Raw genomic sequence first — 13,348 nt, 5'->3', positions numbered from 1 at the left:
AGATAACTCTATTGGTATAGCACAAGGAGTGAAAAAGTCCCTTTTTTCCTAGGTAGTGTCAAAGAACCCGAAATGGTGGTTTTAATAGTTTATATTGAAGATCAGTGGAGATAGGTGAAAGATTTGTAAGCTGTGGTGATATTAGTAGATCTGTGTGTCTGCAGTGGGATAGTGAGAAAGGTGACGCGCTTAAGGAAACTGAAAAACTGCAACAGTTACTAAATCAACTTTTTCCAGCATTAAAAAGCCTGTTTTGAAACGTAACATTTGCGCCTTGTGTTCCTGTCCGTATTATCATAGGAAAGAGTCTCTTTCAGCTATGAGGCTGATTTCAATGTGTCCTTTGTATTTTCAGTGAGGAAATGAATCAAGGCTTAATACTGAAGTTTGAAAATCTGGTCCAGTTACGTGGTGCTTGCCGGCAGCTGCACACTCTCTCCTACAGAAAAGTTTACAGAGCACAATGGAAGCCTGTGCAGTCATCTGCACATCCCGTGTTGTCTGTTCTTCTGTATCCGCCGTGCTGGCAAAAAGACAAATTAACCAGTATTGCTTTATCACAATGCAGACATCTAGCTACAAAGGAGGTAATTAACAAAATCCAGTAATCTCTATTTTTATGTGACATTTCGAAGTACAAGAGCTCAGTTTGATCATTTTAATTACAAAAAACAAAAGAGCTTTATTAATGAATATAGAGAAGTTTTTATAAATTTGTAAGACACCATGTTCTTAATTTGTAACTGTATATATCCTGCTCAAATATTGACTTAAAAGTGCTTATACCAGCAACATCATGAATCTTGCAGAGGCAGGAGGAGGTTATTACAAACAAAAGTGAAAATTATTTTGTTGATTTTTTTTCTCCTGCTTTGAGCAATTGAAAATTAAAATTGCTAACTGTAGTATGCTATACATTTTAAATATTCAGTATGATGTGTTAAGTCATTAATTTATTGTAATTCGTTGGTATTGTAGTGAAAAAGATGTGTTTACATCATATCACTTGAGACCATTGTCTTTTTAATGTTGTTTTTATCATTTCTTAGTTTATGCCAGCTATGTGTTCCTATATACATGTCTAATTCCATGTAGGAGACAAAACAGAAGAAAAAGAAGATACCACTGGCAAAAGGTGAAGTGGAGATAAGGCAGAAGATGACTGTTGAGGAGCTGGCACAAGCTATGGGTAAAGACATAGGTGAGAGCACGCTCTGTTATTTGAATGGAACACAACAGTGAAAATCTATCATGCCACTTTCATGAGTGGTAAAGGCAAAGATGTCTACATTGGCATTAGCTGGTGGTTGCTAATCCCTCCCTTAGCAAGGGAGATTGTACCCATACCAAAGCAAATGTTGGTAGACACAAGGGCAGACTAAAGAGCAGAAAAAGTTGGGCCATCCAAATTACCAGGCAAGACACTTTCATGTGAAGAAGCCAGGACTCTCTTCCGTTTCTGGCAGAAGGGCCTCAGATTCGCGTAGCTGCTCTTTGTGACTGTGTTCCCCGAGTGCTAAATTGTTCTGGAAGGAAAGACATTGCAGCCTGGTTTGTTGAAGCTGGCCCCCTATGAGTAAAGAATTCATGGCTAAAGAGAGAAGGCACAGAAGAGCTTCAGCCCATAATCCAACCCTTAGATATTCAACTGGGAGCAGCAATCTTGGATTCAGGAGCAGTATGTATTTGATTAAAACAGTCATTTGATTAACTGGGAGCGGGCAGGACTTGTCTGGAAATACTCCTCTCCTTAGTTGATTGCCCTAACAACTGGGTTAAAGAAGCAGGCTTGTTCTTTTAACCCCATGAACCATTCCTGGTTGCGTAGTGGCTCAGCTTGACCAGTTTTCAGTGATGTTTTAGGGGGGTTATTAGCATACTTTGACTGTTGACATTTGAAATAATTCCATACCTGTATAATACCAATCTCCAATCTCTTTTTATCTAGCTGGGTAGCTTTTCTGGCAAACTTTCCTCTCAGCAAAGAGAGAAGCAGAAAAGTCTGTCATGTCTTGATATATGTTTCTGAGATAGAATTGTAACGGTACATAGGTCAGTGTGTAATAATTTTTGACTACTGCGATATGTTCTGTATTTCTACTACCAAAGAAAGTGACATATGAACAGATTTATCACATTTCCTTCCTCCTTGAGCCACTTCTTAGCTGTTTGGTTTAGATGAGTTTCAGTTGTTTTGTTCTTAGGGACTAATGGGGAAAGTAGGCTATGAAAATCTGAGTGAAAAATAAGATTGTAGCATTGAATGAGGCAGTCATTTTCAGTAAACCTTTCTGAATCAAGTTCTTCTCTGCAAGTATGTGGTGTAACAGAATCCTTTAGATAAATCTAACTAAGGGAAAAATGCTTGGTGAACGAAATTTATTAGCACAATATAAGCTAGTAATGAAAAAGTCTTAAACTGCATGAAGTGTGGACTTTTTGTTTGTTCTTCTTTTTGTCTCGTGTTTTTGTGGATGTAGTTGTTAAATGCCTTTACCTTTTCTTCAGATCATATTTATGAAGCGCTGCTATACACAGACATTGACCTTGATTCACTAGAACCAGATTCCATCCTATATGAAAACCATATCAAGCTAATCATTAAAAAATCAGGAATGAAGTATAAGTCGGCAAAACTGAAACAGGAAAAAGAAAGAGAAAACACAGATGCGGTGAAAAGGTAGGTTGCAAACTCTTCTTTTTATGTCTTTCTATCCTATTTGTTTCTGAAGGTGTTTTTCATATACTGTATTTTCTTTGTTCTGATGGTGTGTTGGTAATACAATCTGATAATATTTAAAAGGTAGAGTTTACTATTTTCATTTCTTTGGCCATAAAACTGATACTTGGATTTGATTTGTTTTAGGTGAGGTTTTTCTATGCTGTTTTCTGAAGGAAAACCAATTCTTCTGTGCTATACTGAATTGCTGTATTAATTGATGCAGCAGTAAGACTGAGTACTAAGAGGGCTAGCTGTGTGGTGTAGCTAGGATTTGCCATCACAGTGGAGAGAAGCTAGGCTCACCTGTTCATCACTGAATTCTGGTAAATGGCTCTTCGTTAGCCATACTGGGCATGAATGTTGCTCAGTGAACTTTTCTGGTATTTACAAAGCATGTTTTTATTTTAATTGCAGACCTCCTGCAGATCCAGCAGTGCTAACCCCACGGCCCCCAGTTGTTACTATCTTGGGCCACGTTGATCATGGGAAAACAACCTTACTTGACAGTCTACGAAAAACTCAAGTGGCATCAATGGAAGCAGGTGGCATTACGCAGCACATTGGTGCTTTTCTTGGTACGACTCAAGTGTACGTGCTTGTGTGTAAAACAGTTTACTCTCCATCTTACATAACGGGTTGACTTGCTGCCAGTTCATTGGGGAAAAATGTTGCAACATAAACAGTTTATATGTAAGCAGTGAAAAAAGAAACCATAACTTGTGATAACAGTTATAACTACGTGGATGGAACTTTGAAGTGGATTGTCTGTGCAGTTGAAATTATATTTAGACTATTTTGCTTTATGAAAGGTCCCGGGACACTTCTTTCCTGAGGAGTTAAAATCACCTTTGACCTCCATGCTAGCAGTTATCTGCTTGCCTAAGATATGTCATTATTATTAAACAGGTTCTCAAAGGAATGATGCTTGATATACAATAGGTAACATAAAGCTATGCGAAATGTTGATTTTAAAATGTACTGCATACGTTTGTTTGCAGTGCATTTGCCTTCTGGAGAAAAGATAACTTTTCTTGACACTCCTGGACATGCAGCTTTTTCAGCCATGAGAGCAAGAGGTACCCATGTTACTGACATCGTCATACTGGTTGTAGCAGCAGAAGACGGAGTAATGCAACAAACTATAGAATCCATTCATCATGCTAAAAATGCAGGAGGTACAGTGTTTAACTTGTTAATACTACATCTTGAAGTGCGTGGCAAGCCCAGTACACAAAGTTAATATGCAAGGTGTGTGTTACTATGCAGCTCAAATAATGAGCGTTTTGCAAATGTTTATTCACCTCTCTAAAGAAACTCCTTGAATTGGAATCCGTAGAACTTGAGAAGTAATTGTCGTAGTCCCATTCCTCCTCCCCTGGGAAGGTGTTTGAAAATACACTGAATGTTGCAGTAATACATAAAGATATTAAAATACTAATATTTTTGCAGGACTTGCAGGTTTGCGAGAAAAGCACTCATAGGGGGTGTGGGGTTTTATTGTTTTTTTGCGCCCCCACCCCCCTTCTCTACTAGGATAACTCCTCCAGCTTACTTATGGTAGGTCAGACCTTGGTGACTGCTCAGGGAATAGGCACCAAGTGAGGTGATTTGTTCGAAGTGGTCATAATCTGCTCTAACCTTTTATTGCAATTGTGCTAGTAGCAGCAGGTTTTGGTTAGGTTGGTAATGAGTTTGTTCGTTCTCTTTGTAGTTCCTCTTATCCTTGCTATTAATAAATGTGACAAACCTGAAGCTGATCCTGAAAGAGTAAAGAAGGAATTGCTGGCTCACGATGTGGTCTGTGAAGAGTTTGGAGGTGATGTTCAAGCTGTAAATATTTCTGCACTCAAGGTAAAGTTTTGGTGGAAAAAATGATGCCGTTTATGGGCGTCCAATATGTGTGTACAGCTGCGTTTTTATTTGGCAGCAGGAAAATTAAAATGCTTATCTTCCTGGTATTTGACACCTTACCGTGAGCTAAGTGTTGCTGGCTCTCACCAGAATTATTTGAAACATACTCCTATTGTATTTTGAGGCTCAGACCTTCAGTGAGCAATAATACCTCATTTTTCTTCTGGAAATTTAGTGGATATTTTTCAGGTTAATCCTAATTGCTGTTTCCTCATGTATTTGCTGATTGTATGAAATCAGTGCAAAATCAAGGTTGGTGATAATGCTATGCATGAAGAGAAAAATTCAAACGAGGGTAAACGAATATTTTCCCAACACATGCCTAATCACAGGAACATAGTTTTCTAGTGGTCTTACATGATCTACTGTCTTATCCTTGCAAACGACTGACAGCTAAAAACTGAACTGAAATCTGAACTTTGTGGTGACCAAAGCAGCTTTGTCCAAACTGAGGCAGCAGTATCTTAGCCTGACTGCTATCTTTCCAAATGCATCCCAAGTAATTTTCTAAAATTTCAGGCAAGTTCAAGACATTTTGAAGTCACCCCCTTATACTTTAAAATAGGCATACATAGAAATGGCTTCTCCATTCACCTCCTGTAGCACATGTTGTTGCCCTAATGCCTGTAGATCTGGATCTGCTGACTGACGGATAGCTTGTTGTATCTGTTCTCAAAAATAAAACTAAATTAGAACAAAGGAGAAAAAACAGAAAACAGACCAACAGCTTTGTCTCTGATTACCTGGAGTCTTGACTGCGTGGTAGATGTCATCAAGTTCCTATTTGGCTGTTTAGGTGTTTCATTTGTGGTGGTTTGTTTTTTTTTTTTTAATTTGCATTACTAATATACTTGTAGCAGAATCTTGCCAGGTCTCTTTTGGCATCCTTAACCCAGATGCTATGAACAGAGAAGCAAGGAAGCTGTCCTTCCTAATGTGCGTTCTGGACCGGCTGTGTAGCAGTCTTAACAGTTCGTTATGTTCGTGCCATCTTGCCTTGAAGGCAAAAGCACCTGTGCTGTTGGACTGTATTGCATTGTTAGAAGTTCTGCATTAAATGGGGGAACGGGGCACTAAGATTTCAACTTCTGATCTTGCTTTAATTGGGCACTTGGTGCTTCGCTAATGCTTTTTTTGTGTGTGTGTGTGTGTGTGTGGGTGGTTTTATACAGGGTGAAAACCTGATGGTTTTAGCAGAAGCAACTGTTGCTTTAGCAGAGATGTTAGAACTGAAGGCAGACTCCACAGGTCTGGTAGAAGGGACAGTAATTGAGTCTCGCAAAGACAAAGGGAAAGGGTAAGTCATCTGCCGCCTTTACAGTTTTTAAGAAGTAATTTGTAACAATGCAGAGATACTGTTCAGGTGGTTTGTACCTCAATATTTAGGTTTAGCATTACACTTTTGTTGTTGTAGTTAGATAAAGCTGTAACAGTTTCTTTGCAGGGTTTGTAACTAAAGCATTGACATGTTACTCTACAGCATAAGAGCCTCAAAAAGAAGTTACAAACTGATAAGGCAAAATTCATCATACGACAGAAATGAAATGCTGTAAGCACAGGAAATAGTTTAAAATGATAGAACAGATGTAGTTTTTAAATGTCATTAAAAATTAGGAATGATGAAGTTAACATAATACATATACAAAGTGTGATACATGTACAGTTTTTGGTGAATTTTGTGTAACATGACACTTTACTCGTTACAAACTGATAAGGCAAAATTCATCATAGGACGGAAATGAAATCCTGTAAGCACAGGAAATAGTTTAAAATGATAGAACAGATGTAGTTTTTAAATGTCATTAAAAATTAGGAATGATGAAGTTAACATAATACATACACAAAGTGTGATACATGTACAGTTTTTGGTGAATTTTGTGTAACGTGACACTTTACTCTTTTTAATATTTTAGTCCTTTTGCAGGTTCTCTGTAAAGAAGGTGTGTTCTGCCCTCTTCAGAAATGAACTGAATTCTAGAAAGTTCTTGGTGTGGTTTTTTTTTTTTTTTTGTGGGAGAGTTACTTAATGTGTAAAATCAGTCTGCTGATTTCACAGATGCCAAGTTTTGTATTGATCTGCAGAAATGAAAAGAGTACAGTACAGGTTTTGGGCTTTTTGCTAGTCACTTGGAAATTTTATTAGCACTGTAATAAAATGCATCACATGAATATTCTGCCTGTGATCAATCACAAGTACATTCTGTTTTGTGATTGCTTACCTACGCTAACCGTGAGAACGGGGAGAAGAGCCACTTTAATTTTGTCTGTTATTTTTCTCCTCTGCTCTTCACTAGTCCAGTTACCACAGCCATCATCCAAAGAGGAACTCTGAGAAAAGGCTGTGTTCTGGTTGCAGGGAAGACCTGGGCAAAAGTACGTTTCATGTTTGATGAGAATGGCAAAGCTGTAGATGCAGCCTCTCCAGGCATCCCAGTGGAAATCATGGGCTGGAAGGAAGTCCCTTCAGCAGTAGATGAAATCCTTGAAGTAGAATCTGAGGTACAGAAAGAACTGTTTGATGGAAAACTCATACTGCAGTAAGGTGGATGGGAAGGAGCTGAGTAAAAAAAACAGGTGATAGCTTTTATCCTAAATAACCTGGATAATCTGATGAAAGACAAAGGCCAAGCATGGGTCTTTCTTAACAGACCTGAGCTAGGCGATCTGTAAGAGGAATGAGAATTTGCATATTGCCTCTTTCTTTTCCACTGCCCCCATCTCTCCCCTGCTGGACTGTCCTCTCCTCATCTCCATGCATCCAGACTAACCTGCTTTACAGTCACATGAAGAAAGCAGGCTGCCTCTGGTATTAAAGATGAGTCACCTTTTGGTTCATACTTTCGCTTCTCATGGTCATCTGCCTTCCTCCATGCTTTGCGTGCAATGACTGCAGTCCTGAATGGCTTCTACTGGGGTAATCTGGGATATGTTCTAATGTGTTGCCTTTCTAAGGGCACAGAAGACTTTTCTCTCTGATATGATCACACTACCACCCTACCTGATGAACAATCCAATACTTAATGATATCAGTGTTTTAATTTTAGAATGAGAGAACTAGTTCCTGACAGCACAATATGCATAAAATATATCTTGAAATAGGTGTTGCGAGAGCTGGACAAATACCACATGAAAGAATGAAAAAGAATTCTCTTCTGCAATGCAGAGATACCATAAAACTAGCCCTTGAGTCATGTTGTTGTAGCCCAGGGAGGAAGCTATTGTGCTCATACTCTGCCATCCTTGCAGCAAAATCTATTACATGTGAAAGAAAATGAATGAGCCTGCGGAGAAGATGCAAAAGGATGAAAGTGCATTAATGGAGTTTTCCGATGCAATGCTTTGAAAGGTAATGTTTCTATCTCTTCCAGCAAAGAGCGCATGAAGTTGTGGCTTGGAGAACCTATGTTGAACAACAGGAGAGGATAAAAAGGGATGTGGAAGTTATTGAAGCAAAGCAAAAGGAACACCGGATGGAGTATGAGAAGAAGCAAGAGAAGCTATCCCATTTGACCTGGAGACAGAAGAAGGCGGTGCTGTACAAGGCCAATAAGCATCTAATGTCTTCAAGGCCTAAAGAGAGAACAGAGAGAGAGAAAAATGTGCTATCGGTAATTGTTAAAGGTGCTGTCCTATTCTGTTTGCCACCCCATTGTTTTTGTGCTTCTCAAATGTTCAGTCTGAAGCATAGCTCTAAACTCTTAACAAAATTTCTGTTACCGGAAGTTTGATCAGTTAAAAACTGAACGATTATTGAACTCTCAGTAAGAGGAGGGGCATCAGAAAACATCCAGTGGTCAGAAGGATATGCTTCTGGCAGGGGCCAGAATAACAGGAAAATTTATGAGCCCAACCCCCTTACCCAGGAACTCCTGAGTAAAACTCATACAAGTCCCTAAATACATAAAAATCAAAAAGTATATATTAAAAATAAAAGCTGTATCAGCAGTAGTGCTGCAACAGCAAAATGGAGGACAAGAAAAATTATGCATTAGTTAAAAGTGGGACAGGAGGAACTTGGGTTGACCTCACATTTAGTGCTACATAAGCAGTGATGGTAGTAGTTGAAAAACTATGCAAACTTGACCTGAAAATGGCAGCAGATGTGGAGCCTCTGGTCCTGTTTTATTTATTCGGTTCATTTTTTGAATTGATAGACTTGTTAAACGTGTTTTAACGTACTACTGAAAATACAGAAAGAATGATAGATGTCAAAAGACTTTATGTTGCATAGTGTGGAGTTCTCATTCCCTTAGTTCTACTTCAGTGTTTCTTTGATGTATGCAGGTGATGTGGATGGATCCGTTGAAGCTATTCTGAACATTCTGGACAGCTACGATGCTGATGACGAATGTAAATTGGATATCATTCACTTTGGAATGGGAGATATCAGTGAAACTGATATAAGTCTTGCTGAAGCATTTAATGGTGAGCATGTGTTTAAAAATCAATTTACAGTTAGTACAAACTCTTATTCCAAAGAGCAGGTCTCATTTTGGTTTTGTTTTCTTGATAATAATTAGCAATATCAATGAAATAAACATATATACCTTAAAAACATTTATTTTAACATCAAAGAGTAGTGCAGATGGGGAAGACTAGAAATCTCTCAAAAATGAAAGGACTCTTGACAAGCTGTTGCCAGCAGTTGAATTATGAAGGTTAAACTCTGACTTTCTACTCAGGTTGCTTTATGATGCTAAAGCAGGGCAAAGCTAGAAAAGTAGGTTACAAAAGAATTTCTTTTTGCTCAGGGAGGTAACTGGAAAGACTGTGTCTGTAGTTCCTGTTTGTACCCCATAATTCTCACCTGCTGTAGAGGATGGGGTCATTGGACCTGCCATAGTCCACAGGTGGATGAGAATGATTTAGAGTTCACTTTCAGCATAAGGTGGACGAGCAAACTGGTTTTCCAGCCCAAAAATGAGGGGTCCTTGTCTTTTACATGAGCTCTGGTGAGCTCTGTGTGACCATTAGCTTCTGCTTTGATACCTCCAGTTCTGTCATCGGGGAACTTTCGACAAGGGCTTTTTTGAGCCATTTGTTTTGATACAATGTTAGTAACAGTTGATGTGCAGCAGTGGGAGAAGTAAATCGTCCCTCCTCAAAAGGGAAGCAGTAGTAAAATGGTGTTTCCTGTTCTGGTGACTGCTGATTCTACCCTGTGCTGCAAGTTCAACATTACAGAATGGCCACAGCAGACACTGTCACTTACTGTTTAAAAAGTGATCTCTTGTAGTCATCAGTTGCTGATTGTTTTATTTATCAGGTGTTGTATTTGGATTCAGTGTGAAAGCCAATGAAAGTATTAAACAGCTGGCTGCTAAAAAGGGAATAAAAATTAAACTTCACAATATCATCTACAAACTTGTTGAAGACTTGAAAGATGAGCTAAATAGCAGACTACCCCCATCCATGGTGGAAAATACAATAGGTGAGTTTTCATTGACTCTTAAATTTTTGCTTTGCAATGTGGCCTGAAGTTTATTCTCCAATGAAGTGTTCCTATTTTATCAAATACTTGATATTCTGCTGCAGCTGCTTTTTTCTTTTGTTACAAAGCTTGGCAAGTGGAAGAGTGTAGCTTGCTTTTACTTATTGCCAGTTTTTTATTCCCATGTACTTCATACAACTTTACTTTTTTCTTTTAGGGGAAGCTTCTGTTCTCAACATCTTCTCTATAACAGCAGGAAAAAACAAAATTCCAGTAGCCGGGTGCAGAGTACAGAAGGGGCTGCTAGACAAAAAAATGAAATTTAAGTTAGTCCGTAACGGGGACGTTATTTGGAAAGGTAAGTGTAATTGCCACAAAACATGTATTTGCGCTCAGTATTAGACACTAGTTCCCTGTGAAGCTAGTGCAAGTGTATGCATCTGATCGCATGGCAATCCCATGTGCTATTTAGGATGGAATTACTGTAACTAGAGAAAAGCTGCAAAATGTCACTGTACTGCTATCCAGACCTTTTTCTAACCACCACCTTTGGTAGGAAAGCAGTAGCACCAGAGGGTTTACCTGCCAAAAAGGACTGATGTCTGACTTTATTTAGCTGCAAGTGCTCACAATCCCTACGTTTTCTTGCTTTCATTTTGTAGCTACAGCATGAAACATTAATTCTGTAAGACGGGCAAACCAAAACACTTCTGTGTTCTGATGTTAGTGGGCTTGCTTTCTTTGATGCACTTTCTCTTTGTAGGATCTTTATCATCACTGAAGCATCATAAAGATGATGTCCAGGTAATAAAAACAGGTACAGACTGTGGATTGAGTTTGGACAAGTATATGGAATTCAATATTGGAGATGAAATTATCTGTTATGAAGAAAAAGAAGTTCAACAGACAACTTCCTGGGATCCAGGATTTTAAAATACATTTGAATACATTAACACTAAAGGACATGCGTTGTTCCTGGCTGGCCTTCAACTCTTAACATTAAATGAACTTTCAGAGATGCACATGAGCTTCTTTATATCTGATTATATGATAATGCTGTGCTTTTAAATCTTGTCAAGCAACCACCTTACCTTATTGGAACATGGGATAAACTACAACAATTAACTGCAAGCACTTCAAGTGTGCAAAACCATCACAGTATAAATATTTCTGATGACTATCTATTGGTTCCAAAATAGCCAAGCCATCATCTTTGTCGCCCTCAGAGCTGCTATACAATTTTTCAGTATATAGTCTGCATTTTGTTAACAGGACTCTATTAACCCTTCTCTCTAGCACTGACCCACTTGTAGACATGACTTCAGACCTCTTGTTCTCCAGTTTTTCCAGATTATAACTACCGTACTGTCTACTCCTCTCATGTTTAAAGAGACCATTTTTAAGGTTAGCTAGAGTGCAGTGGTGGTATTTTTTTTTTTTCCTCTGCTACTGCTACCCGCTACCTCCTTTGCAGGAGGCTTAACTAGCCAAAGCCACTCTTTAAAGCCAACTCTTTTTACACTGCCGCTTCAGTTCTAGAGTCAACATATTTCATCCTAGTTGGCAGTCAGCATCCAAAGTTTCACAGATTTTTCTCACTTATGACCAGAGAGGAAATACGGTGCCAAAGGAAGCAGAAAGAAATCCTTAAACTGTACAGAACTTCAGATTTTTATTGTCTAGTACATTTACTTGTCTTCTGGTTTATTGAAGCAGTACGTCAGACAGCACTTGCCACAGTAGTGTCTGTCGAAGTGACTAGCCATGAAGACTCCTGCTCCACACTCCTCAGAGGGGCACTCCCGGCGCAGACGACTGATCTTGCCGTTCTCATCCACCTGGAAAGGGGCAAAGAGGCATCTCATATATACTAGCCACCTTTTAGCACTGATGGTAATTTTAAGTATTTTTCTTTAGCAAAGTAGTTTTTGTGATAGTACATCAAACTTCTTGAACAAAAGTTCAGAAATGCCCAATTGCAACAGTCAGTTTCTCTTCTATTTAACAGGTGGGGTTGTTTGTGGATGGAAGGACTGTATGCCAGGGTACATGCAGACTCGTTACAGGCTTCGTATCCTGTAACCAGTCCCTTCCTGATGAGAGCTACGCTTTTACCAAGCTTCCCCTAGAGTTCATTCTACATACCTTGTAGTACTTAAGCACTGCAAGCTTAACCTTCTTTCTCTTATGCTTGTTCTTCTTGGGAGTAGTGTAGGACTTCTTCTTTCTTTTCTTGGCACCACCACGAAGTCTCAGTACAAGGTGAAGAGTTGATTCCTATTTGTAAAACAGGAGAAATCAACTCAAAATGCTTTCTCAAGACAAGAGTAGCATTTAAGCAGGCTTTTTCTCTTATTTACAGAAAGTAGATCTCAAGCTCCAGGCAACTAGGAAAGCTCTAAAATGACTTTTTGCTATTAAGTCTGCAATGAACAGGCTCCAGAGAACAGTGTGGTGCTGCATCCCAAACCCCAGGAGATTCCATTACTGTAAGATCTGTTGTGACTATACTCCTCAGTTGTAACTGCAATTGCAGAATAGTTTCATGGTCCAACTAAGCCAAACTGACAGCTATTTGTTACTCCTTCTTTCCAGTGACATGCACTGGCCTGTCAGGTTAATCTGGCAGAAGCTTTTCCTATAGAAATGTTTTTTTCTGACCTGAAACTGTAGTCTGGGCTGCAGCAACCGTCGGTGCTAGTCCTAGCATCAGCACTTTCTTAGTCAGAAGCCCTACCCAACCCTAAATCAATGGATTTCATTGATTCCATTTGAAGAACTTCTTATGGCCAACAGCAAAAGTCAGTCTGTGCTGACAGTGCCAGCTAGTCAGTACTACTACGCTCTATTCAGCCTTTCCTACTCACTTTTTGAATATTGTAGTCTGACAGCGTGCGTCCATCTTCTAGCTGCTTACCAGCAAAAATCAGTCGCTGCTGATCAGGAGGAATGCCTAATGGTGACATAAATCAAGACTGTACGAGGAACATGAACTATGACATTCTATGGTAAAATAAAATCGCATCTGCATAAGATATACATCAATCCAACAGAGAATAAGATGTGCATGTTGAACTTACCCTCTTTATCCTGGATCTTCGCTTTTACATTTTCTATAGTATCAGAAGGCTCAACCTATTATGAAACAGAACAAGGGAGTGAAAGCGCATGTTGCCTTTTACTTAGGCCAGAAAAGCGGCCGCCCCACGAGGAGCTTCAGACACACCAGGCACCTTGGTTGCTTCGGCGCCCCGCGGGGCGGCCAGCTGCGGGCAGGCCCGGCA

General features: G+C 39.3%; 2 protein-coding genes across 2 annotated transcripts; one reads left to right on the top strand and one right to left on the bottom strand.

Moving 5' to 3' along the window:
- The first annotated feature begins 362 nt into the window (after positions 1-362).
- MTIF2 (mitochondrial translational initiation factor 2) lies at positions 363-11,083 on the top strand. Its single transcript, XM_010285541.1, has 13 exons — positions 363-587; positions 1,096-1,201; positions 2,509-2,680; positions 3,137-3,297; positions 3,721-3,897; positions 4,434-4,573; positions 5,806-5,930; positions 6,928-7,132; positions 8,002-8,254; positions 8,918-9,058; positions 9,900-10,064; positions 10,282-10,422; positions 10,828-11,083. The coding sequence occupies exons 1-13, from the start codon at positions 363-365 to the stop codon at positions 10,995-10,997; spliced, it is 2,181 nt and encodes a 726-aa protein (XP_010283843.1). The 3' UTR covers positions 10,998-11,083.
- A 640-nt stretch (positions 11,084-11,723) lies between these two features.
- RPS27A (ribosomal protein S27a) lies at positions 11,724-13,245 on the bottom strand (the record flags this gene model as incomplete). The annotated part of the gene is given in 4 exon segments (XM_010285542.1): positions 11,724-11,902; positions 12,210-12,341; positions 12,932-13,017; positions 13,145-13,245. Coding segments are annotated over 4 exon segments (469 nt in total), but the record flags the coding sequence as incomplete, so codon positions are not given.
- Positions 13,246-13,348: the final 103 nt, after the last annotated feature.

The sequence above is a fragment of the Phaethon lepturus genome, unplaced genomic scaffold (genome assembly GCF_000687285.1).
Source record: "Phaethon lepturus isolate BGI_N335 unplaced genomic scaffold, ASM68728v1 scaffold27514, whole genome shotgun sequence".
Classification (NCBI taxonomy): domain Eukaryota; kingdom Metazoa; phylum Chordata; class Aves; order Phaethontiformes; family Phaethontidae; genus Phaethon; species Phaethon lepturus.
This window is presented reverse-complemented; position numbering and strand designations above follow the sequence as displayed.